This window comes from Sturnus vulgaris, chromosome 19 (assembly GCF_052056855.1).
Source record: "Sturnus vulgaris isolate bStuVul1 chromosome 19, bStuVul1.hap1, whole genome shotgun sequence".
Lineage (NCBI taxonomy): Eukaryota > Metazoa > Chordata > Aves > Passeriformes > Sturnidae > Sturnus > Sturnus vulgaris.
Genome location: NC_142261.1, coordinates 11710384 through 11735620, shown reverse-complemented (window position 1 = coordinate 11735620; position 25237 = coordinate 11710384). Strand labels below are relative to the sequence as shown.

The window sequence follows — 25237 nt, the reverse complement described above, 5'->3', positions numbered from 1 at the left end:
TTGCTGTTGGGGGGGCAAGGGGTGTGTCTTGCATAACAGCTTCTGAATATAAAGCTAGAGGGCTGGGATGCAGCTGGAACAGGTTTGTGCAGCTGTGTGGAAGGGATATGTAATGAGACTTAGAAATATACAGGGAACAACAAAGAGATTTTTCTGGAGAGGACATACAAGCTCTTCGTGCAAAGGAGGCAATAGGAAAGGGAGAGTCTCTTAGTTATGACACAAAAAGAAGGAAAGGATTAGGGCAGGCTGGAATGCAGAGCTTTCCTCTCACAGGAAACTCTACCATTTGGGAAAAATACGGATTTTTAATAAAACAGGGTTTCTTCCTACTGGAAAAAACTGTTCCAAATATTTTCAAACTGCTCTAAGAAGAAAATAATGTTGATTAATGCCTCAACTTGATTTTTCTTTTAATAGTGATAACCTGCTTCCTGGGTAGATGTTAAAGGCATGGATGTACCTACATTTGGCATAAAGTCAAGAGCACATGGTGTCCAGACAGGGGAGAACAGGGCCAAGCAAGTGGTACCTCAGCAGGATCTCCTTGGCTTGTGCTGTACTGCTGTGGTCTGATGCACCTCACACCCAAACAAACTGCAAATAATGGCCAAGACTAATTACCCAGACAACTCCTGGTACTCAGGCTAGCTTGTTTTACCAAGAGGGTTAATTGCTGCCGAGTTCCAACGAGGCACTGCTAATAAACGTGGGTAAGAACAGCACAGAAGGCAGATGAATGCCAGAGGAACTGATCCCTAGATTCCCCAGTGTGTGGATCTGACACTGTGTATTAGCAGCAGGGAAAATCGCGGGCTGGTCATTAATATTAACATAGATACTTTCTTCTGCTTTTCCTGATATCAAGAACAAAAGCAGGATTAGGCTGTATTTTGTTTAATGAGGGGGATGTTGGTTTAGGCCTCTGCTGTGTCAGTTCACATTTACCTCAGCAGAGGAGACTGCAGCAGGAGCCAGTGAGGTGCAAAATCTCTCTGGAACGCAATGTGGCAGCAGTGCCATTGCACACCCCCCTGCCCCTGAGCTTCCCACACAGGCAGGGAGAGCCTGGTGGCTCAGAGGAGGTGCTGGAGATATCACAGGTCACTGAGCTCCTGGAGCACCTGGACTAGGAAGCCCAAAAACTATGGAGTCTTTGTACTGGCCTTGGACACAGCAGTGAATGTAAATCTAGACAGTAAGATGTCAACAAATGAAAGACTTGCATATGAAAAACATGCACTTATTTTCACTGCAGTTTAGGTACATAAATGCCTTCATGGATTTTCAAAACTTCTCTTAGTACAGCACAGAAAATAACATTCATTTTCTTCTTCCAACTGTATCTAGCAATACAGGTCTCTCCTGATCAGGTGATGTCCTTTGGAGGCTCCACAGACCCTTGTGCTATGTGCTTTCTCTATGGCATTGGAAAGACAGGGGAGCAGGAGAATAAGATCTACTCCAAATTGCTTTGTAACCTGCTAAACAAACAGCTGAAAATACCATCTGACAGGTGTGCTCATATGGCAACCTGTCTGACATGACTTTCCACAGATTGTAAAAACTATCAGTCCCAGGCTGGTCCTTTGGTGTTCTCTATTAATGTGCTGATCAATGAGGTTAAATGCCAAGTCCACTGAGCAACTCCCCACCTAAAAAGTAAAAATGAGCCATAGCATGAGCTGCAATGCTGATGTCTAGAAGCTGCAGAATTCCTTGGTTAAAATGATGTAAGTTCAGGCACTATATGTGCCCACAGATATCGTGTGCAAAAGACCAGGTATAGACACAATAACTCGATCACTAGGAACTCCAGAATGCAAGTAGATGAGGCATTGAAAGGGGCAGGAGGAAGAGAGTAGAATGCCTGAGAAGGACACAGCCCTAGGGGACAGTCTGCAGCTTGGCTGTGTGTGCTGGTGCAGGAGCACCCTGAGCAGCCTGCAGCACTCTGCTCTCAGCTGTTAACGGTGCCTGTCTTCCTTTCCAGAGTCTGTCAGCTTCTTTGACATCAGCCCTGGCAGTGTAGGCTGGAATAACACAGCCTTCACTTGAGGTGTCCTGGGGTGGTCACTGCTCATTCTTGAACCCTCACTGTGCTTTGAGAACTGCAGCTCTAGACACCTTCTGGCATCTGCCAAACTCAAAAGGCATTTATCTTAGCTGCTGCTACCCACTGCTGTTTAACATCTTGCCTGCTGCTTAAATAAAAATGCAGCAGAAGCCTTATGGCTGAGACATTCTTGTTACTCTGGGAAGACCTGTAGTTGGGATGGGGGGTGCCTTTTCAAAATATTATTAACAGAAACTTTTCTTTCAAAAAAAGTTTAGTCATAGTGAAGATGAACACTCCTTTTGCCTTTGCCCTGTCCATGCTCAAGAGCCAAATTTCAGGAAGAGATATATCCTGGCTTGGTTTCAAGATATGTTTAAGTTAAACGATGTGGCTACAGATGTTGCACATGGACCTCCCTTCAAAAGGAGCAAAGACATGATTACCTGTTATTTAAAAGGGATTGCAGTCCAGGTCCTCTTTAGGCCTAACACTGCAGGGGTATCTAGCTGAGTAGCAGAAATACTTGTGCTGTGAGTCTCCCAGGGCTCAGCGTAGGCAGAGGGAGTGAGTGGAAAAAACCACTCTTCACTGTTGTGCCCTCCCCTTTTCATCCATTGAACAATTTGTAGTGACAGTGAAGATTAGAGCTCAGCTCAGAATGAGGCAGAGGCACAGCAAGCCACAGTAAGCCATTCCTAGGGACTGAAGTGGTGAATTAATTATGAAAGGAAGATTTGCATACAAATATTTATTATTTAAGCCCTTGGTCAGATAAGATCATTTGCTTCCAAAGTAAAATAAAAGACTGAGTAGAGATGTTTCCTAAAATTCTATAGTTAAGTGTATTGTGAGGTTTTTCTGGGAGAGCAAACATTATCACACCCCTGTTGTAAACTCTGTTAACATCCCATTGTGTCCCTACCACAGCTTTGCTTTGCAGCCACAGACTTTAAATACAGACCTGCACCTCAAATAACAAAAATGCTTTGTTGGGATAACAAATGGAAGTGGCTTTGGTGAAAACTTCTTTCTTAGTCAGGGAGGTGAAAGAGAATGAAATTGGATGTCTCTCCATTGTGTTCAGCAGTGCCAGGGGCTGCCACTCTGAGCCTGGCAGGCCTCAGGGCAGGCACACCAGTGGGGATGTTACTCTCAAGCTTTTCTCACTGCACAGGTAGAATTCCCACCCCACCTCCATGCAACAAATCTGGGAGGCAGAAAGGTGAGAGAAATAAGTGTGACTATGCAGTGGCAGGGAGCTGAGGATATCAAAGGGAGAAAACTTAATCAGTATTTAGTGGGTGTTCTTAAGCAGTGTTAATCACTAGCAAAGGAAGTGCTCCAGTTCCCAGCATTATAACCTGTGTCACTCCCATGCATTCCCATGTGACACCATCCCTTACTCCTCCATATTCAGGGCTATGAATATTCACATATGTAACATGTACTTGCGGGCAAGCTTTCTAGCGGCAGCAGTGCATGACTGCTGTGTGTGCAATGTCAGCGTGGAGAGGGCTCCGGGGCTGATCCTCTTTAGCCCTGCTGTGAGTCATTCGGTGCAGCAGAGCAGCGCTGCCGCCGTCGGGGCAGGCAGGAGGCAGAGTGCGGAGCCGAGCCCTGGCAGCCTACGTGCATCACATCACACAGCCCAGCATTCGGCTCGGCTCCGCTGCTCTCGCCTCCCAATGGGCTCGCAGCACTTCTTTCATAAGCAAAACAAAATTCATTTCTGCCTTTTTCTAGTAGAAAAATATGATGTGAAAATGGGGAGGGTAATTTTTAATTTGGCTGAAATACTTTAGATGATAAACAATATAGCAGAGGGGCAGACGTTTCCGCTTACACCGAACTAAAGCTGTACACAGAGTTCAAGCAAAACCGCTACAAATGTTACTTTATCTTGCAAAAGAAAAAAATTCTCGGAGGCAGGGCAAGTATTCCTTTTTGCAACTGCAAAGCTGAGGCCTATATCCGTCTCTGGCCCTGATCCTGCAGAAACCAGTGAGAGTGCTACAACGGGAGCATCACATGCGCTTGATACCAGGTTATGTATGAGCTGCCCAGGGCGCCCGGACTCCGTTCCAGGAAGGGGCCAGCAACAAACCCTCAAAAAATATTCAGTGTCCATAACAAAGCCAAGGATTAAGGGCGGAGAGGGGGAGACCTCAGGCTCAGAGTCTTCCGCGGGAGGGTCTGCACGCCGCAGCGAGGGCTGCAAATTGCGGGGCTGGTGTGTGTGCTCATGTTCGTGTGTGTGTGCGCTGTGTCCCCGCCCCGCTCCCTGCCCTCCCTGCCGGGCGGGGCCGCTTCACATCCGGGCCGGCCCCGCGCACTAAAAGCGCCGCTGACGCCTCCCCGCTCCACTGTGCTGGTCCCGCCGCCGCTCGGTTACGCTTGCATCGCCGGCCCCGCTACCCCCACCGCCGCCACCATGCCCATGTTCACCATCTACACCAATGTCTGCAAGGACGCCGTGCCCGACAGCCTGTTGGGCGACCTCACCCAGCAGCTGGCCAAGGCCACTGGCAAACCCGCGCAGGTGAGGGCGGGAGCGGGGCGAGCACGTGCGCGGCGGGCGCTCGGCGGGAGGGGCGGCGGCGGAGCGGCCCTGGAGCATCGCCGCTCCCTCACCCCCTGGGCGGGCGGGCCGCGGCCGCTGAGGGAGCACCTGCGGCACAGCACGGCGGCCCCGCTGCTCCGGAGGAAGGAGCCTGTGCCCTTCCCTCCCCGCGGCGCCGAGTCTCCCGATGGCCGGCCCCTGCCTGGAGCAGCGGCCGGGCCTGCAGGAGCGCGGCGCTCACGTAGCCGGGGATGTGCTGCGCCTGTGCTGGGAGTTCGAGCGGCGCAGTGGCACGGAGCCACCCGGGCACTGCTCGGATAGACCGGGCAGCTCCCGTCGGTTCTGCCATCCGATACGGCCCCACTTGGGCCAGACCGCAGCAGCCACAGGAGCCGCAGCCCGATAAGGCCGAATCGCTGCCCGGCTCTCCGGCAGGCCCAGCGTCTGGGTCCGTGATTTGGGGATGTGAGCTCCGGCACGCAGGCACAGTTTTGGGGCCTTTATCTCGCTCCGCCCCGCGCGGTGGCGAGGCTGTGGCGGGCAGGAGTGCCCGCCTCGCCGGCGGCTTTGTGCACACATCACCGCGCTCCTGAAGCTGAGAGCCGGGCCGGGGCTCGCTGGGGCTGGGAAGTGCGCAGAGACCAGCACTGAAGAGCTGCCTGACCCCAATGCAATTGCCCTGCTTAGAGTTGGTACCGAAAGCAGATTTTCCTCAGGAGAGGGCAGTTCAGACAGCCTGTAACAGAGTGTTTCCCTCCCGCAGTACATCGCTGTGCACATCATACCCGACCAGATGATGTCCTTTGGGGGCTCCACTGATCCCTGCGCGCTCTGCAGCCTCTACAGCATCGGCAAAATAGGAGGGCAGCAGAACAAGACCTACACCAAGATGCTGTGTGATCTGATCTCGAAGCACTTGCATGTATCTGCAGACAGGTAAGGCTGGGACACAGTTTAACCATATTTATCTGGCTTTCTGAAACTGCTTTGAAAAGTCTATTTAAAAATTTTAAAAGCCAGAAATAAGTCCATGTGTTTTGGAAAATACCAAGTGATTGCTTGCAGCACTTTCACGTCCACATAAGAATTCCGTGCCTACCTCTTTCCCTGGAGAGTCCTCTCTTCAATGGCTTTCTGCTTTGAGAGTAGGGAAAAACACCAGAGCACTGACAAGTTCCCCAGTGTGTCTTTTGTCTCTGAGGTGTGGTGTCTTGTCCTCTGGGGAAGCAAGACTGAAAGTGATGCCTTGAGGAGCTGGAACAGAGGCTACACACAGAGTTAAGGAGAATAAAATGGGTATTTACTCTGAGGCCTACGAAAGGCCTACAAAAGCCACACCCCAGCAATATCAGTGCCACAATCGTGGCCCCTGCCCGGATGGCTCCAAGATGGAAGGAAAGGAGGGGTTGGTCACAAAATCTTACACTTTTATAGGTTCTGGTTCATTTGCATGAACCCACCCTCCATCTTTCCACGTAGTTTGTGCTTAGGGCCTGAAGTTTGGAGAAACTGTCCTTGAGTTCTTAACTAGAATAGGACTGTTTTGTCTTCATCACCCTAGCACATCAGAAAAGCACATCCAAGGAGAACAGGAAAACTTAAAACTAAAGGCATCAAAAGCATGAGCAAGGAGCAGTAACAGGCTGGAGCTGAGAGACAAAAGTGGAAGGCAGCAGGCTATAAGCAGCTCCCTTGCAGGCAGCAGAGTTTGGGTGAGTGTCTGTGTGCAGCTGTGAAGAACGGGAAGAGCCTGATGCCATGAGGGTTGAAGGGAGACATGCAGAGCCAGGCCTGAGGGACTGCTTAACTCTCCAAGGCTGTCGGTCTGTGTGACACGTGTGAGGGACTGCAGTGCTCAGAAACAAAAGGGGCTGATACCTGGAAATTCTTGACAAACAAAAGCTGTCTGGTGTCTGGGCAGTCTCAGACTGTATTTTGGAAAAAAAAAAAAAAAAAGAAAAAATACAATTTTGAGGACTGACCAATATTGAGCTTGGAGGCTCCACCAGGTTTTTGGCAAAGATGAAGCTTGATGTTTTTTCAAGCAGAATTAGAAGCACTGTCCCCTGTTGTGTTGTCCCGACTTACATAAATGAGCTAATAAGGTCGTCGTTATTTCTTCCTGTGCCTCTTCTGCAGGATCTACATCAACTACTTCGACATGAATGCTGCCAACGTGGGCTGGAATGGCTCCACCTTTGCGTAGAGCTCTCGTGTCTGTCTGAAGAGGCTGTTCCTGGACCTCCCTTCACCCTGCCCTGTAGCACAGACCACAGCACAAATGGCCCCGTGTTGCTCTTTGTGCACTCTCACAGATTGATGGCTCCTTGCTAGTGTGTTTAAATATTGCTGCTTCAACATTCCTCTGTTTTCTCTGTGTAGAAAACAAATAAAGATTTAGAATTAAGCTGTGTGGTGTAGGCTTTGGCAGGTTGGGGATGGAGTTGGGCAATTGCTAGCATGTCTGTTTCACTCTGATCCTAAAGCAAACAAAAGGAATGTTTTGGGTTTGCCCCTGTTTCTTAGACACAGCATTTCACGCTATGGCGGTGGTGCCTGGGGCTGGTTCCTGACAGCACTCCACTGATTTTTTTACCTGGCTCTGGGTGTGTTCAGGGCCGTTTGTTGCTCTGAGGTTTGTTTTCGGACTGTGTCTGCTATTGCAGCAGTCCCTAGACCGGCCCTGTGCCTGCTGCTTCAGGGCAGCTTTCCTCTGAGGATGTGTCACCTGTGCGTGGCCAAACGAGCAAGGAAAGCGTGCTTTTGCTCGCTGAGGGGAAATGCTGTTATCAACATTGCTTACACTGCCTGCTCAGTGCTCTGGAAGCTCTGCAGGGGCCTGCAGCACTGTGGGGAGCACTTCAGTGTGCTCTGCCAGCTTGTCCTTGCACTGGTGCTGTGCCAGCCTGTCCCACACTGGAGCTGTGCTCTCTCCCAGCCTGTCCCACACTGGAGCTGTGCCGTGCCGTGTCCCTTGCCGTGCTGTGCTCTCTCCCGGCCTGTCCCACACTGGAGCTGTGCCGTGCCGTGCTGTGCTCTCTCCCGGCCTGTCCCACACTGGAGCTGTGCCGTGCCGTGTCCCGCCCTGAGGCTCCCCGGGCTGCGGTTCCCGTCCCTCCCCTCAGGGTCCCCGCTGGGCGCGCTCGGCGCTGCCCCTGCCCTTCCACCCCCGGCCGGCAGGGAGCGCCCGCCCTGCGCCTTCTGGAGGCTTCCGCCGCGGCCTCGCGCGGCGCGATGACGTCATCTGTGCGCGCCCGCGCGGCGCGGCGTGGCCATGGCGCTGTTCTGCATCCGCAGGTACCGCGGGCACGGCCCCGCTCCCGCTCCCTGCTCCTGTCCCGCTCCCGTTCTCCTCCTACACCCGCACCCTGCCCCTGTCCCGGGTGCTGTCTCAGCCCCGGGCTCGAGCCGGGGGTGTCTGCCCGGAGGTCTGTGCGGGCGGGCGGGCGGCTCGTGCCTGAGGAGGTTTGTGTGGGGTTTGTGTTCCAGGTACGGCGGGGAGGACGAGCAGGAGGAGGAGGTTGAGGCCGAGGACCGGGCTCGGCTCCTGCTGGAACGGCTGCAGCAGCAGGCGAGGGCTCGGCAGCTTAAGAAGCAGCGAGAGGTGCAGGCCCAGGAAAGGGAAGGCCCGGGGGGAGCGGGGCTGAGCCCCGGGGGGGAGCCAAGCGAAGGAAAGGGAAAGAAGAAGAGTGAAGAGCAGCCCAGCACGCTTAGACAGAAGAAGCTAAAGAGAAAACAACAGCCCAGCAGCTCTTCGGAAGAAAGGGCTGGTACTGAGGAGGCAGCAGATGGCAGCAGCCCCACAAAGAAGAGGAAAGCCAATAGAAGAAAATCGAAAGTGCAGCGAGAGGGGACTGAAGCAGGTAAGAATAAAGCGAGGCTATAGGATTTCAGTTCACTGCGGTTGACAGTTTCCACAGAAGAGTGGACACGAGTTGCTCTTTGAGTACCTTGGCCAGTTTACCTGATTTTGTTTTCATTTCCTTAATATGTTCCTAATTTCTTTTTTTTTGAGGGAAAGCCCTGCACTGCAAACTTTGAGGATCAGTTTAGTGTAAGGGGAGGAGGGATGTCACATGTCACATCACCTCAGTCTTGTTGCATCTATACCAACAAAGAAATGGTTGATTTCTGCACTGGGGTTTATGAAAAAAGAGCTTGCAAGGACTTGTTGCTGTAGTCCTGTGTTGTAATATTGCCAAATCCCTTTAACGTGGCATGCTCTGACCTGTAGCTTTGTATTGCTGTTACCCAAATTCCAGATTCTGAAGAAGACATAAACCAACAGGAAAACAGAAACAACTTTAAAAACAAGTCTAATAAAAGGAAGAAGACAGATGAGGAAACACAAGAAGATGAAACAGGGAAGAAAGAGAGCAGTGAAAAAGCTAAAGGAAATCAAACTACAGAGGAGGAGCTGCCCTTAGTAGCCTCAGGGGAAGAGGCAAATTGTCCACCCTCCAGTATGATGATTCTCGGAGACTATGATGCAAAGCCAGTGCAGAAGGTAACCAACTTGTCTGAATTTTGGCCTGATGGTTAGGAAAAGAATGCTTCTTACAATTTTATTTTACATGTGGTATTGCCATATTCTTCTTTCCCTCACCTCAGGTCCAGCCCTTCTTACCACAGTGGCTTGCTGAACCCAAACGGGTGCAGAAACGCATCAGAGATAATCTGTGTCCAATCAGAGACGTCCCAGGGATCCACCCCCGGCTGCTGAAAAAGCTGCAAATGAATGGAATCGAGTCCTTTTTTCCAGGTGCCTTGACAGTGCTTTTGTTTCTTCCTAAAGGGGCTTAAGGAGTTCCTGCAGTCAATTTTATGTAGGCAGTGAAGTAAAATACAAGACAAAATGTAATGCATGAACGGGATTGCAGCAGATTTAACCCTTCTTTCTCAAAGCTTTGTCTAGGCTGAGTAAAGGTCTGTTACCCACTCATAAATACAGCTTGGATTGATGGCTCAGAGCTGCCCAAAGAGGGAAGTCTTACTTGTGTCCTCACAGTTTTCCTCCCTATGCCAAGCCTGTGCTTTAGCTCCTTACTTTCCACTGTCTCTGCTGCTGATCTGAGCTTTCTAGGAACTCAGCTCATTAAAGCAAAAACATCCAGACAAAAGCAGAATATCTATTTGTTTTCTGTTACTTTACCAGTTTTGCAAACAACTACAGTAAATGCCAGTTCTTAAATAAGAAGAAAGGACAGCTGGAAGCAAGGACAAGGTTAGAGACCTTCAGTCCAGCTGAGTCTGGAGAGTTAGGCTGTGTCAGAGACCTATCAGGGTTATGTTGGGAAGCCAGCACACATTTTCTCCCTTCAAAAATGCTTTTATATAATATTTTCAGTAATTGGTGAGTTCATTAAATAGTGTGTGTTTATTTCTGGTTTTGCTCAGTCCAGGCAGAGGTGATTCCTGCCATTCTCCAGAGTGCTGCCAATGGGTACCTGATGGGGCGGGGGGGATACCGCCCCAAGGACATCTGTGTCTCTGCACCCACAGGCAGTGGCAAGACCCTGTCTTTTGTTATCCCCATTGTACAGGTGAGTGTATCCTCAGGGAAGTATCTCTAGGGGAATTGCTGGCATTGCTTTTGTTCAAGCAAAACCTGAACTTAAAAGTAGGTCAAAAAGCCAAGGAGTTTGTGGACATAAGGTGGCAGATTTTCAGCTCAGAGCTGTCTGAGGGAGCTTCTTGTCAGCATCCCACTCCTTTTCTCAGACAGCAGGCACAGCATGAGGAGTTGGGAGGGTGGAGGAAGAAAAATGGAAACATAAAACTGTGTGAATGTGTCAAGCCCATCTTCTCTTGCTGAGTTAGGCTCAAGAACCCTGTTCTCCCCTGTTCTTTCAGGGACTCACTTGGCTTTATTTTGGCAGGTTCTGTTAGATCGAGTGGTTTGCCATATACGAGCTCTGGTTCTTCTTCCCACCAAAGAACTGGCACAACAGGTATGTGGCTCCTCACCATCTCTGAGCAGAGCTGGGCTGAGGCTGGTGCCAGTACTTTGGCTGTTCTGTGGAGCAGGCTGAAGACCTGCCAGTGAGTTTGGTGCTGTTATGTAATGAAAACTGTTTACTGCAGCTGACAAAGCCCATCTCTTTGCAGGTGAGTAAAGTGTTCAACGTTTACACTGACGGGACAGGTCTGAAGGTTGCTTTGATTACTGGCCAGAAATCTTTTGCAAAGGAGCAGGAGATGCTTGTCCAGAAAAAGTAGGTTAAAGGGTATTTTGACAAGGTTTGTAGAGATTGCAAGCTAATTACTCTCATTAAGGCGGGGTCAAGATACAGACTACTGCAACACAGCATCGTGCTATCATGGTTTTGGATAATGGGTTTATATGCTGGGCTCTGGTGGTTCTGTCTTTGTCACAGTGCTTGTTACTACCCCTGGTTTGTGATTGTAATATTTTACTGGATTTTTGGGGATCTTCACCAGCAAATGCTCAGAATGCAAATGTTTGCCTTGTGCCCACGGGTACATATGACTGTGTGGGATTTTGCTGCAATTAAAGTTTCTTGAAGAGCAATGAAGAATGACACTTTCTGTTTAAAGTAGGGCAGCACAGTGGAGACAGGTGTTTGGTGTCCACCACTGCCCCTGCATGCTCTCCAGTGTCAAGTGCATATGTGATTTTTGTTATTCCTCAGTTAATTGAGTGGTAGGAAAACCTTAAGGTCTGCTTCTTAAGGTCTCTGCTACAGGCTTTGTTGTGAACAGAGAGACTTACTGATGGGCTACTTGTCCTTTCAGAGTGACAGGCTACTGCAGCCTGGCTGACATTGTGGTGGCCACACCAGGGAGGCTCACAGATCACATTAACCAGACCCCGGGCTTCAGCCTGACACAGCTTCGCTTCCTGGTGAGTCACCTCCACAGCTCCTCCCATCTGAGTGCAGTGTCTGCTGCAGCAGTAATTCCTGCTTGCTTCTTGTGTGGAACATAAATGCCTCTGTGTTGGAACTGTTGTGTGGGCCTGCCTGCACTCCAGATTGTGGAGGGAGCAGTCACAAGATGAGATGTTTGATTCCAACTTGTGACACCCAAGCATCCACCCACTTCCCCTTCCCTCTTAGGCTCTTGCAAACTTGGAGTAAGGATGGGCAAGGAAAGCAATTCTGTTGACTAGAAGCTTCCATTATCTTACCTTCTGGCACACTGGTTACAGATACAAAGGAAAATGAAAGCTCCCAGTATTTAACAAATGGTGTTTTTCATCCTTGTGGGTTCAGATCGTGGATGAAGCTGACCGTATGATTGATGACATGCACCAGAACTGTCTGAACCAAATTGTCAAAGCTGCATTCCAAGGGGAAAATGGCTCTGGCTCCAACATGCTTTTCCAGAGGACCAAACCAGGGCCTGTAACAGCAGCCAGGTAAGTTGCAGAGTCATTTCTTTGAACTGATACCATGGACACCAGCACCTGAGTGTCACTGCCCTGCTCCACTGTACTGCTGTCAAAGCTTGATTCCTCTGAGAAATGTCTGCCAAAATAAGGCAGCAAACAGCTGATGCCAGAGGATGTCCTTCAGACTAAGTATTGTATTCTCCAGGCTTTCCTTATTTACACTAAAGGAGCATCAAAAGAATGCACAAATATTGCAAATCTGTGATCCATTTGCACAGTAGCTATAGTAATGCCTTCTGGCAAAGCTGAGTAATGGATTTGGAGGAAAACTCTTGCAATTAATTATCTGCAGCTGCTGGTTTTGTGCAGCAATGGCAGAGATGTGTCAGAAACTGAGATGAATAGCCAAGGAAGGACATGACTAGAATGAGGACATGGGTACCCAGGGTGCAGGGACTTGTGCAGGGGGGGATTTGGGTTGTGTATTTGACTGAGAATGCTCATCTTTTCTGTCTGTGAGCTCCACCATAAAACAAGGGTGGAAAAGAACCTACAGGAAAGGCCCAGGGCAGGAAAAGAGCATCAAAGAGCATTCATTGGTTCCCTTATATCATGTGAAGGCACTTGGGGTGAAACTCCTTTGCCCCATCCTCAAAGCTCAGTTTCTGTGCATTTTTTCTTCCAGTTCCTGCTCTCTTCAGATACCCTTACAGAAGCTGCTGTTTTCAGCCACACTGACCCAGGACCCAGAGAAATTGCAGCAGTTGGATTTATTCCAGCCTCGTCTCTTCACATCTGTGTATTCTGAGAAAAATAAAGATGGAACAGAAACTGAACAAGATGCTAATTATAAATACACACTCCCTGAGGGGCTATCGGTATGATGGGAATTCTTTTGAATAAGTTATACTTGAAGATTTGTTTAATTCTGGACTATCTAGTTGTGGTTTTACCTTAAAATGTCTTCCCTGTGTTTCCTTGCAAAAGTGGCTTTGGGAGTATATATGACCCATTTGTTTTCTTATTACTTAGTGTTCATTTCGTTAAGACTTGATTATTTTTTTTTAATTAATCTCTCTTCATGTGGAATTAAGTTTAGCAACAATGGGGAGTGGAACTAGGAAGTCATAATAATGTAATAGCACCTATCAATTGTCCATACAGCTAACATTCATTTCAAGAGCTGTCTATACAGGCCAGGCTGTAGGCAGGAAGGCAGTGCATGTTGTTACTTGTCATGGTGATGTAAGACCATTAGAACAACTCAGGTCTCCTATCTCCACTCGTGTTGTGTCCTGCCAGCCTGTTTATTCCAAAAGGGGTGGCATTATGGGCTCTGGCTTTGCTGCTAATAGTCAGCTATGAAACATGCAAGCTTGTGTAGGTCATGGACAGGTAGTGGGTTTCAGGGAAGATAGTCTTGCAAGAAGTAATTATTCTCTCTGAACTCCTTCCCTGTTGACTGCAGCAATGTTATGTGCCTTGTGACCTGAATTCCAAGCCTCTGCTCCTCTTGTATTTCATGCTGACAATGAAATTCACCCGTGTGTTGTGCTTTACCAACTCCAGGGAAGCCTCTCACAGGTAAGCATTAAGGACATCACTGTTACAGGTATCTGCCAAGGGATCTTACAGAGGTGAGGAAGTGACAGTTTCCCTCCTGTTTACCTGCAGGTTGTTCCTGCTGGTTCAAGCCTTTGGTGGAATCACGGTGGCAGAGTTTTCTTCTAGGTTACCTCCAAATGAGAGAAGGAGAACCATGAAGGAGTTTGATCAAGGAAAAATACAACTGTGAGCATCTTAAACTAGTTTCCTGTATGTTTTCCAGCACAGGCTGTTTCCAGTGTAAAAAGCTAAACAGAACAAGGGGCACAGTTACATGGGGTCTTCTAAAACAGAGCCTGCAGGAGTCTGTTGCAGAATAGGTGTGAGACTTGGACTTGTGACTTTGAATTGTTTATCCTTCATGTAACTCAGCCTGTTCTAATCTAGCTGCAGTCTGAATTCCTATGTGTTGTTTTATAACAAGCAATAAATTCAAATGAGTGTTCATAGAGCTGCCCAAAACGCACAGGTTTGCAAATCTAGAGTTTAATGTTTGTGCTGGGCATCTGGTACTTGTAGGGCAGAAATGGATGTTGGTGCTGAAACTGTATCTAGTGCTAGAGCTTCCTACTGACAATCCCTGCTCAGACTGGCATACAGGTCTACTTCTGTCCATGTGTTTGATTTGCATTGTGGTTTTGGTAGCTATAAGAGATTGTATCTGTGAAGTGTCTCTGAGGAAAAGGTAAATACTTATTTTCTGGGTATTCTTTTTATGAAAACCCAGTGTATAAATTCGTCCTTGACTCCTGGGATTTCTCACCTCACTATTTGTGTTCCATGCTTGTATGCAATGTTCAGATTCCTTAGAGATTTGTAAGCTCCAGTGAGCTGGGAGGTGTCTGGCATGCTTGGAGAACCTGGGAAGACCCAGTAACTTTTCATGCTCTGCAGATGGTGACAAGCCTGTAGTGATGCTTGGAGGTCTGTGGGCAGCTAATAAGGCAAGTGGTAATAAGGAATAACTTGCAATGCTGCCAGGCTGAGAGGCAGAGGCTGACTGTCCAGTTTGAACAGAGATTAGCTAGAGTTGTGCTGCATTCACTTGTATTTTATTTGTATGTGTGGTGCCTGAGATGTTACTTGAAAATTACTATATATACATTTACAAACAGGTTAATCAGCACAGATGCCACAGCCCGAGGGATTGATGTTAAAGGAGTGAATTATGTGATAAACTATGATGCACCTCAGTTCATCAGGACCTACATTCACAGGTGAGACAACAGGAGCAAAAGGAAGATGCCTGAGCTTGGTTTGTTTTGAAATATTCAGCAAAGGTGACATGCACTTAAAAGGGCTTTTGGCTCTTCTTTCTACTTTAGTATGCAAATAGCTTTCTAGCATTGCTTAGAATCAGACTTTGTTAAAACTGGAGAATTTCAGCGTCAGAATCTTGGAGTTGGTAGTGGCAGTGACTATGAGGCTAAACTGACTTGGATTTCCTTTCTCTGTTTTCAGGGTTGGAAGAACAGCTCGTGCAGGAGAAGCAGGTGTTGCTTTCAGCTTGGTCCTTAGAATTCAGGTATGTCTTTGGTGCCAGATTCATTTGGTAAGGATGCATGCAGGGGCATAAGGATAATAAAGTTCATACTACTTCCCACCTTTTCCAGTCAGCTGAGCTTTGTGCTTGGAAACTTCAGTTATTTCCTGACTAAGCAGCACGTTCCCAAATGTGCTCATTTTGTAGCTGACAGGATGGGGTGTCTCATCTCCAGCTCTGTTTTGTGCAGGAGCGGCGCTTTCTGCGCATGTTGAGGGATGCTGGCATCCAGGACATCAAGAAACACCCAGTGAAGGGCAACTCATTGAAGCCACTGGTGCAGCAATATGAGGGAGCTCTGTGTAAGCTCGAGAAGACAGTCAAGGTAATTGAAATGGGGAAGAAAAGAAACTGTGCGAGTTGCAGTTTGATTTTTTTATTGCAGTTCATGCTTGGCACAAGTATTAGTGTCCAGGATCCTTGCCTTTGTCTGAGACAGTACCAGTTCAGTGTGAAGGCAGCATTTGTGGTTGCATCATTATGGAATACTCAGAAAGGGTGGGAAGGGGACAAAGGTTTTCTGTCAAAATTAGGCAGTGTTCCTGGAGGGCTTTAAAAGACATGTAGATGTGGCACTTGGGGACATGATTTAGGGATAGGTTTGGCAGTGCCAGGTAAATGGTTGGATTAGATGGTTTTAAGGTTCTTTTTCAACCAAAACAATTCTGATTTTTGTTGGGTTTTTTCTATGGCCTTATCTTTACCTCTGTAGCTGGGATTTTGACAGCTACCCAGAAGACTGCAATAAAATGCAGAGACTAAACTTTTTTTCATTACAGAGTTTAAGACTGTAATGTACAGCTATCTGCAGGCCCTTTTTTATACACTAGTGTGGAGTTGAGAGCTTTGAGACAAAAGCAGGGTAGCATTTACCTTGCCAGATGGGTAGATTAGGGATCCTTAATAGACTTTGTGCTGCATGATGTGGGCAAGCTTTCTGCTCTCTAATCTGAGAACTCATAAGTACCTGTCCCTGAAAAATGATGATTTTGAGTTCTAGACTAGGAATGTTTGAGAAGTGAGACAGAAAGGATTATTAAATTGTCATATTCCTCCCTGAAGTTCCTTCTGTGTGACTCTGAGACAGGGGCATCTTCAGTCACCTTCTCAACTTTAATTTTGAACAGAGTGAGCGAGCACAGAAACGAGCCTGAACGAGTGGAAGCCGAGATGGCTGCGTGGGACAGGCCATGGACTGTTCCCCAGCACAGAAACACTGAGTCATGGTCCCTCAATGGTCAGTTCCTCAATCTTATCAAGTATGAAATCAGCTCTTACAGGCCTTATTCCTCTTTCAAGGACGCTGTGAACAGAGTTCAGTGACTGGTTTATTTAAAAAAAAAAAGATATATTTTGATATACAGGTTGTCTTGAAGAGGACTTTGTATCGTATCCTGCTGGCATATGCAGAATTACCACGAGCTCTGGAGCGTGGCCTGATGGAACTGCTGCCCTCCGATGGTGAGGGCTGGGCTCTCACTTCTGGGACAGTGGTTCTGTCTGTCTGCAAATGCATGAAGACCTGTGCAGGGCCTGCAGCAGAAATGTGTTTGAAGAGCTGCTGTAGGCTGCAGTGGCTCCAACTTTTAAGTAAATATTAAATAAATATTATATATATTTTTAAAACGGTGTCTAATAAAGATTCCTGGGCTCAGGAATTGGACTTGACAATCCTTGTTTCCTTCCAACTCAGGATATTTTGTGATTAGGGATGGAGATACTGTTACAAGGACACAAGTCCTGTGTCTTGTCCTCTTCTTGCCTATGTTGTTTCCCCCCAGTGTTCTGTACCAGAGGTAATAGCAGACTGAAATGTCTGATGTCTAATATGAATGTCTTGGAGCAAGCTCATGTCACTGCAAGCCATAAGCCTGTGTTTGACACATGCCCTGGCAGAAGGCTTAGGGCTGCCGTGTAGCTGTGGCCTGCAGCTACTCTCCAAGGGTTGCTTTTCCTTCAGCAGGAATGGCTCCAGCTCTGGCTTTTGTTTTGCAAAGCAAAATAAATGTTGAAATGTTAGCAATAAATTGTTGAAAGCTGGGAGTCTTGAAGGGATGGGTTTTGGGAATGGTGGTTGAATCTTGTGAAGACAGGAGCAGTGTGTGTTCTCGTGCTGTGACTGCTGGCTCCAGATGTTTTTCCATAGCACGGGTGCCTGGGCTGGTGCTGGAGTCACAGGAACGGAAAGTCCCCTTGTGCAAGAGCTGTGAGCTCCCACGGACAAAACCAGGCTCTGCCTCTCACGTCCCCTCAGCCGAGCTGTGATTTCTTTAAGGGCAGTTTTGGGACAAGCCAATATGCCACGGCATGAAAAGGCAGAGCCCCGTTGAGACTTTGCCCGGGCAGTGCCCCCAGCCCAGTCCGGGGAGTTGGGCACCACCCCTGGGTGGGAGCGCTGGGCGCTGCCGCCCCGCCCCGCCTGGGGCGGGGCCGTGCGGGTCGGGATTAAAGAGGAACGGGCAAAGGAACAGGCGGCAGCAACAGCAGCAGCGACAGCGACAGGATGGGTTTGGAGCTGTACCTGGACCTGCTCTCGCAGCCCTGCCGGGCGCTCTACATCTTCGCCCGGTGCAACAACATCCCCTTCGAGTTCAAGAAGGTGCAGCTGACTAAGGGTGAGCGGGCCGGGGGCGGCGGGGGGACCCCTGTGTCGCAGGGGGGCTGTCCCAGCCCCAGGCTTTGCGGGTGTCCCGCTGCTCCCCCCGCCCGCACTCGCCGTCCCTTCTCCACTTCCAGCGGAGATGCTCGGGCGCAGCCCGCGGGTGGAAGCAGGAGGGTAACTCACCCCCAGCAGTGCCAGGTGCTGAGACGGTGGGGTGGCCCTCCTGCTGCACAGGGTTCCTGGTGCCTACACAAAAACAATACCTAATTCTCCAATGCAGTCCTGGGTTTTTTAAGTACTGATTTCAGTGCCTGTGCACCTCTGCAGCAAACGGGACTCCACCAAGGCATGTGACATCTTGGAAATCCGCCCCACCCCAGTAAAAAATGGGTCTCTGAAAAACAGAGACGCTTTTCTGAGAAGTGCTCAGGATGTGCCAGGTCCGAGGCGTTCCCCATTTCGATGGGAAACAAAAAGCTGCAGACACGGGACATTCGTGTACGGGCGAGGACGGCCCGGCCGAGCTGTGTGGTTCTTGTTCAGTAATTCAACTTTTAAAAGTCTGTGCTCTGGTGAGCAGCAGCAGCTGCTGCAGAGCAGCCCTTCTCCTCCTGGCAGGGGTTCACAGCCCCTTGGGAGGCTCGTCATGCCCAGTTTGGCGAGCTGTCCCCATGTGTAGGTAGGGCAGGGCAGGGGTAGGGCTGCCCCTCTGGGGGTTCCACTGGGCCAAGTGGTTTGTGGTCAGGTTATTTTGAGGGGGTTGAGGAGCAGCTTGTGCTGGCTGTGGAGCGAGACAGTGCAGCTGCCACTAATCTGAACATTGAGAAATGAAGGGAGGTCGTTTAGTTGGGTTAAAACCAACTGATACCTGGTAGGAGCCTGTACAAAGGTGTGTTTTCACCAAAGGAGGCCCAAAGATCTGTATCTTCTTTCTTTGCAATTGAAGCTGGTAAAATCTATCCTTCAACCTTTCCAGATATCTGATGGACTTGAAATTAAAGTAAAGCATTGGGCATAAAAAGGCCTCAGTTAGTAATGCTTTAAACCAATGGAAGATGAGAAGGCTCCTGGAACTGAAATTGATAAAGGAACAAAAGAGGCTCCAACTTGAGACAAACCTCAGATGTGTTGCAGCTGAGTCTTTGGGTGTTTCCCTGCACCTGAGCTGTGTGTTGGTTGTACCTTACTGTGGCTTTCCTCCCACTTGTCTCACAGCAAAAATTTGAGCAATTGTTTGTAGCTGGGGGATGGCTCATCTTGTGTCCTTCCCCTTCTTTCCCAATACATTAACTGTTGTGGTGAGACACTGGAGCAGAGGAGAGGAGACTGACAGGCAAGGAATGAGAGCACAAAGAAAATGGAACAACTGAAATGCAAGGATAGAGGAAGTGAGAGGAGGGAAAGGGAGTTAAATCACAGATTCCCAATGCTCTTGGCAACAGTGCCTGCTTTTGGCCTGCGAATTTAAGATGGGTGATTTGAGTGCATCCCAGTCCTGCAGAGTGTGTACTTCCCATGCCATGGGCAACCCTCCAGGTACCTGCACTGGGTACCACAGTGGGGGAGGCCTCACTGATGGGTACCTGACACTGCCTTCCAGGGTTTCCTCACCTGTCACTGCACAGTTTATAGGACAAGGTGAGGCAACTGATACTCAGAATTGAGCTGGCAGGTTAAATGTGATGTCCCAGAAAAGCTCTCTGCCCCAGTAGGGCAGGTGTCAACAAAAGGGGTAGAAAGAGTGAGAATGGATAGGAATCACATGACATTCAAAGGACACCTGAAAACCTGGAATCTGCACACTTCATCTTTTTGAGAGGGGTAGGGGAGATGGGCTGTGAGCCAAGTGACAGGGGAATAGTCACAAATCAGGTCTGCCAAGTACCAGAATAGCTAAATTTGCTTCCAGAGCATCTCCTCTGGCACACAGATTCTCAGATGGCTCACGTAGCAGGACGTGGCACAAGGTTAGTTACACATTAGAGAGGCTTGGATACCCAGGCAGCCACGTGTGACTGAAGTGAGTGGGTGGAAAAGGCTATCACAAACAAGTCACATAAAACAAGGCTTCTGGGACTGGTTTCAGACAGAATGGAGTATGCTGAGACCTCACATGAACAAAGCACCTTCTCCTGTCGGGTTCACTCTGCTTATCTTCTGGGGAGGACCTACAAGATAGCTTAAAAGCAACCTCAAATCCATATTTGCTCTTACAAAAGATATGCAAAATGCACAAGAGCTAATTGAAAGATCTGTAATGAAGTACCCATGGCTTTACACGGAATCACAGGAATTTATTTTCATCTGTGGACTTTAGAAAGAGTACTTGAATATAAATTACATAATCTTCCAGAAAAAGGTATCTGCTTTCTCACAGTCCTCCCTTCCTTGGAGGAAAGGGATAGTGAGATCCCTTTGCTCCAAGGTGCTTGGTGTTCCCTCTGGGTTTGTTCAGGACAGGAACCTTCAGGCACAAACTTGGAGTGAATGGAGTCCCAAGGTGTCAAGGGCTGTTGGTATGAAAAGATTCCTAACCATCCTGCCCTTGGTCAAGAGGTGGGTTTGGTATGCAGGCAATAAACAAATAAGCTGATACCACAGGGCTAGCCCCCTACTCACCCTGCAGCACTTACTCATTGGTTATAAACTTAATACAAGATTTGTACAATCAAAAACAAGAACTGAAGCCAGATGGTCCCCACAAACTCCTCAGGTGTTTGCAAAGAGGTCCTGAGTATCCCTGTAAACCTGTAAAACTTCTCATTTCCCTCCTCAGGGCAGCACAAGACAGAGGAGTTCCGGAAGGTGAACATGCTGATGAAGGTGCCTGCACTTAAGGATGGTTCTTTCACCTTAGCAGAGAGGTGAGGCTCAAATAAGCTCATTGCCCTTCTGCAGTATTGTTTATCCCAATGCTTAGATTCTGCCAGTGTACTGCTGGGGCTCCAGTCCAGGCAGGTTTTTGTCTCCTTCCTATCCTATGTTCCACTTGTACATAACAAACCTGTTTCAAGGGAAGCTGTCTTATGTAAGCAACTTGAACAGTACTAATAGTAGAAAAAGCTGCTGCTTGGAGCTACTTTGCTACTTTGTAGGCAGTGTTTCTTGAGCTTAAATACCTGTCCATCTGTCCTGCTCTGTGCCTGCAGCTGGAGGCTGTAGGTCAGTGCAGAAAATCTGACATAAAGCACCTGCTGCTGGATGGCCAGGCAATGTGAAGCTCAGATTTGGTATATACTCATTCTGCAGCTTCTATTTGCTCAAAACTATACCAGCAGAGCACACCTGTCCTGCTGGGCTCATATCAGAGATTGCAGTCCACAAGCAGCAGCACCAACTCTCTCCTGTGCTGTGCCTGCTGCACTTCTGCCTGACTCCCATCAGGTTTATGTGGCTGCTTGTCCAGCAATGCAAAATTTGGGGGGAGAAGAAAGGATGAGGTGCTTTAATCTCAGATGATCAGCTCATCTGTCTGTCTTGCTCTCTGGGCAGCATTGCAATCCTCCTGTACCTGGTCCAGAAATTCAAGACTCCTGATCACTGGTACCCATCTGACCTGCAAAAACGGGCTAGGGTTGATGAGTACCTGTCCTGGCAGCATGTCAACATCCGTGCAAAGGGGAGCAAGTTGTTCTTAACCAAGGTAAAACCGTTATGTATAAAAAATGAAGTGCTAAGAACTGTGAGTGAAATGGCCTGCCTTTGTGCAGGCCCTTTCTCAGCAAATGTACAAGCCAAGTGAGAGACAGAACAAAACTGATTTTGTTGCTGAATTGAGCCTAACTGAAGTGGCCTGGGTCCTTCCTGCTGCAGCCAAATGCATCCTGGGTGAGCAGCTCTCCCCAGACACAGCTCAGTGCTGGCTGCCTGGCTCCATGGAGAGAAGCAATCTCCCTCTGGAAAACAAACACAGGTGCTGGCAGATGGTGCCTCCCTTGAGAGGAGAGTCTTGTGGTTGAATTTTCAGATTTCTAGGCAGCACACAAGGAGAGGCAGGAAGTAATAACTGACATAAATTGTTAACCTGGCAAGGTTGATGAGCAGTTCTGGTTGTTCTCATGTGTGGCTGGTGAGGGATCCTCAGAAGGTGGCAGTGAGAGTGTGATGACTAGGGTTGGAAGGAAACACATAAAAAGCAACTTGTTTCTTCTCCCTGCCAGGTAATGCTGCCTCTCATCACAGGCCAGCCACTTCCTCCAGAGAAACTGGAGTTCCTTACTGAGGATCTGAACGTTGCTCTGAAGCAGTTTGAGGAAAAGTTCTTGCAGGACAAGCCCTTCATTGCAGGCAGCGAGGTCTCCCTGGCAGACCTTGTAGCACTGGTGGAGCTCATGCAGGTGAGCATCAACCCCAGCACTGCTGGAAATGTGAGTTGGGATGTGGCCAGGCCAAGGAGGGGCTGCTGCACCCCCACCTCTGTAATGGCAGATCTTCCCTGGGGTTAAATCTTGTTCCTTCTTGACCTTAACCACAATTAAGTTTATCAGGGAAAACCTACTTTGATGAAACAGTTCTTTCTATAGAAATATGGACAGAATTCATCAGGAAAGTACAGAGATTTGGAAGAGTTGTGTTGGTGTGCATGAACTTCTGTGTTCTGTGTTCGAGAGTTCTGGGGTTAGCCATGGCAGAGCTCTTTGCTGCACATCCCAAGGGACAGCAGCTGCTGAGGATGTCGTGACCTAAGGGATGAGCTCCAGCTCATCATGGCTGTCTGCTGCCTTCAGCCAAAAGCACATCCATCTTTCCTTCGGTCCCATCCCTGGCAAATGCCTTGTTTGCCTCACTGTGGGTGCTCTGTCTGTCTCTGCAGCCTGTGTGTGCTGGTTGTGACCTGTTCGAGGAGAGGCCGAAGTTAAAGGAGTGGCGCAGGCGGGTGGAAGAAGCTGTGGGGAAGGAGCTCTTCCAGGAAGCCCACAAAGAAATCATGAACATTCAGAACTTGACTGCTGATCAGTTAGCACCTGAGTTGATGGAGACTTTCAAGCAGCAGCTCCTAAAGCAGTTCAGCCAGAATTAGAGGGTTATGCTCTAATAAAATGGATTCTTTTCTGAAGGCTTGTTGTAGTCTTTCAGCATTTCTTCTAAAAATCATACAGAAACACCATTCCACAAAATGCACTTCCCTTAATTCACAGCCTTTCTGCAACTTAGAAGGGAAGAAAAATACATCTTAGACTGCCATGAGCTGCTTTTCCCTCTTGTCCACTGCAGCATGTAGGCTTTTCTTTCATTTTCTTTCATTCTCCAGCACCACTGGATTTGTTCCAAGGCTGAGGTGAATCAGTCTGTGTGGGAACAGGAGCAGTCAGACCTGCCCTCCCATCCCTGCTCTGGGTTTTCCAGGCCAGAGCAAGGGTTTCCTGAGGGTATGGCAGAACAGGGGTGTCTGAAACAAGGAAAAACCATTGTAGCAGATGGTTTTCACTTTGCCAAGTGAAAAGAGTCTGCTGGAAGATTTTTGGTCTTTGGGAAAGTGAGGTCAGGACCCAGGGCCCTTGGAACACCTGGCCACTAGATGCTGCTGCATCACCTGTGAGAGCAAAGGGACACAGTGCCCAGGAGCAGGGAGCTGTGCTGGTACCCAAGGGATGCCTTCAGCTTCTGGCAAGGACAGAGTCAATAAAGCTCCTTGCCCAGAAACTCACGCTACACTCTACAAAGAACATCCTGCACAATGGAAAAAAGCTGCTTTTCTTGGTCAAGGTGCTGCAAACCACACGGCCCCTCTACAAACCACTCATTGCTCTGTCCCTCTCCCAGAGTGGTTTGTCAGCACAACAGGAACTGTTCTGGCCAGGCTCTTGGCACTGAGGCTCTGGTGGCTGGGCTAGCACTGGTAGCAGAGGGAGCTGTGCTGGCCAGCCCTGGGTAAGCAGAGAGCTCAGTCCATGAGCTGAGGAATGTCCCACACACAGTTAATGCTCCACTGCTCTTCAGCCAGTCAGATCCTCTGTAAAGCCAATGGCTGCATTTGCCAGGGGCTGTGGCTCTGTTTGGATCTGTAATTAGGATTTGGAAGGAAGTGAAGACCATCCACAGCTGTGCACCCTTCATAGCCTCTTGCTTGTGTCCATTTGTGCCACTCCTGCTTTCCTGTTCTGTCCCTGTGACCTCCCATTTCCAGGTACAGGCCTCCATGAGGAGGGTTCCAGTTTGCAGAATTGTTTTTCTCCCCTCCTTGTTAAGCTGTGTTTGTACTTGGAAGTCTGTTTGTCTCTGCTGATGGTTACACCATCCATGGGGAAGGCTGCACAGTGTGCTGGGTGTGAGATGTCAATTGTCTGAATGCAAGTCAAGTAATTACAGTGTCCAGAAATGGTGAATGTAGCTGCTCAAAATCTCACACATTCTTTCAGTTGATCTACTGTTTTTGGGGAATGAGCCAGCTGGCTTTTCTGTTTGTTTTTTGAGCAAACCTGCCCTTTAGTTCAAAAGGCCACAAACCATAGTCTGCAATGCACACGCCTGCAGGCTGAGCTATAGGAGCCAAGCAGGCTGCTGCCTTTATTTTCCATCCTTCCACCCTACAGGAAATCCCCAGTGTCACTGGTGAAAAGGAACATTTGCCCTCAAACTCTCTCCCTTTCCATGCTGACGCATGCAGGGATATTTGCCTTCTTACCTGATTTTTTTATGAGTAAATTTGTTTTGAGAAGGGCCTGTTGCATGCCAGTGAGCAAAGCCAATGACTGCAGCTCTCCTCTGCACTAGGAGTGTTTGCATGCCTGCTGCCTGAGCAGCAATCCCTGCCCATGCTGTCCTGTGCACTTGCCAGTGCTGAGCCTCAAGAGGTGTTTCTGTTGTACCACCAACCACTTCCTTCCCTCCAGCTGCAGCTTTACCACACTCACAGCTGGGCTGCTCTGCACCCCTGCAGTTAAAGAGGTGCCTTTGTTGCCTTGCCAAGGCTGCCCAGCCTCGCTGCATTTTCCTGTTGGTACCTTTGTGCTTGCCCTGACTTTCAACTTTTCCCTTTCTTGGAGAGAGCAAACTTCTACCAACATCATAAATATTTCCCACACTTTCTGTTCAAGTATAAGCAGAGCAGAGAAACAATTAAAACCAAAAGTCTATTTTGTTGGGTGCTAATCTTGACAGATCTCAAAATGGAATTAAGAGCAGAGCCTTTTGTGACACACATCTCCCTGCAGAATCTGCAGATAAGACTGCTCTGCATGCAAACCATTGCACAAGCCAAAGCAAATAAAGTGGTTTTTTTCAACTTCTTTTATTTATGATACTTATAGCACAAGAGCTCCACGTAAGGGTCTTGAACCAATTTTCTGCTTGTTGCAATGAGGCCCAATGTTCCATAAATGTCACCCATTGTGCACTCCTGCAAGGACGGCTGCCTTCAAAACCAAACTGGAATTATGTTCAGAGCTTGCTCTGTGGTGCTCCTGCACTGCTGTTTCACAAGGGATAAGTGAAAGTTTGGAGTTTCACTTCAGCCTGGTCATGATGACAGGAAGGGATTTTAAATTGTTTTTCCCACAGTTTCTGCCTGGTGT

General features: G+C 48.6%; 3 protein-coding genes across 3 annotated transcripts; all 3 read left to right on the top strand.

Moving 5' to 3' along the window:
- The first annotated feature begins 4359 nt into the window (after positions 1-4359).
- MIF (macrophage migration inhibitory factor) lies at positions 4360-7026 on the top strand. The gene is made up of 3 exons (XM_014894736.2): positions 4360-4598; positions 5383-5555; positions 6759-7026. Exons 1-3 carry the CDS (start codon positions 4491-4493, stop codon positions 6823-6825), a joined length of 348 nt encoding a protein of 115 aa, XP_014750222.1. The 5' UTR covers positions 4360-4490; the 3' UTR covers positions 6826-7026.
- An 841-nt stretch (positions 7027-7867) lies between these two features.
- Positions 7868-16792, top strand: DDX51 (DEAD-box helicase 51). Its single transcript, XM_014894444.2, has 16 exons — positions 7868-7916; positions 8109-8482; positions 8882-9126; positions 9231-9381; positions 10017-10162; positions 10499-10570; positions 10728-10834; positions 11376-11484; positions 11855-12000; positions 12659-12851; positions 13442-13557; positions 13648-13764; positions 14694-14795; positions 15040-15103; positions 15312-15446; positions 16249-16792. The coding sequence occupies exons 1-16, from the start codon at positions 7894-7896 to the stop codon at positions 16273-16275; spliced, it is 2127 nt and encodes a 708-aa protein (XP_014749930.2). The 5' UTR covers positions 7868-7893; the 3' UTR covers positions 16276-16792.
- A 764-nt stretch (positions 16793-17556) lies between these two features.
- GSTT2B (glutathione S-transferase theta 2B) lies at positions 17557-22779 on the top strand. The gene is made up of 5 exons (XM_014894733.2): positions 17557-17736; positions 20500-20587; positions 21216-21366; positions 21884-22060; positions 22537-22779. Exons 1-5 carry the CDS (start codon positions 17625-17627, stop codon positions 22741-22743), a joined length of 735 nt encoding a protein of 244 aa, XP_014750219.1. The 5' UTR covers positions 17557-17624; the 3' UTR covers positions 22744-22779.
- Positions 22780-25237: the final 2458 nt, after the last annotated feature.

What these genes read in the sequence shown, in the direction of transcription:
- MIF (XM_014894736.2), top strand. Translation starts at nt 4,491, where the DNA reads ATGCCCATGTTCACCATCTACACCAATGTCTGCAAGGACGCCGTGCCC. An exon ending in CCACTGGCAAACCCGCGCAG is followed by an intron (nt 4,599 to 5,382) that starts GTGAGGGCGGGA and finishes TCCCTCCCGCAG; the next exon opens with TACATCGCTGTGCACATCAT. An exon ending in TTGCATGTATCTGCAGACAG is followed by an intron (nt 5,556 to 6,758) that starts GTAAGGCTGGGA and finishes CCTCTTCTGCAG; the next exon opens with GATCTACATCAACTACTTCG.
- GSTT2B (XM_014894733.2), top strand. Translation starts at nt 17,625, where the DNA reads ATGGGTTTGGAGCTGTACCTGGACCTGCTCTCGCAGCCCTGCCGGGCG. An exon ending in TCTTTCACCTTAGCAGAGAG is followed by an intron (nt 20,588 to 21,215) that starts GTGAGGCTCAAA and finishes CTCTCTGGGCAG; the next exon opens with CATTGCAATCCTCCTGTACC. An exon ending in GCAAGTTGTTCTTAACCAAG is followed by an intron (nt 21,367 to 21,883) that starts GTAAAACCGTTA and finishes TCTCCCTGCCAG; the next exon opens with GTAATGCTGCCTCTCATCAC.
- DDX51 (XM_014894444.2), top strand. Translation starts at nt 7,894, where the DNA reads ATGGCGCTGTTCTGCATCCGCAG. An exon ending in CACTCCCTGAGGGGCTATCG is followed by an intron (nt 12,852 to 13,441) that starts GTATGATGGGAA and finishes TGTTGACTGCAG; the next exon opens with CAATGTTATGTGCCTTGTGA. An exon ending in ATCAGGACCTACATTCACAG is followed by an intron (nt 14,796 to 15,039) that starts GTGAGACAACAG and finishes CTCTGTTTTCAG; the next exon opens with GGTTGGAAGAACAGCTCGTG.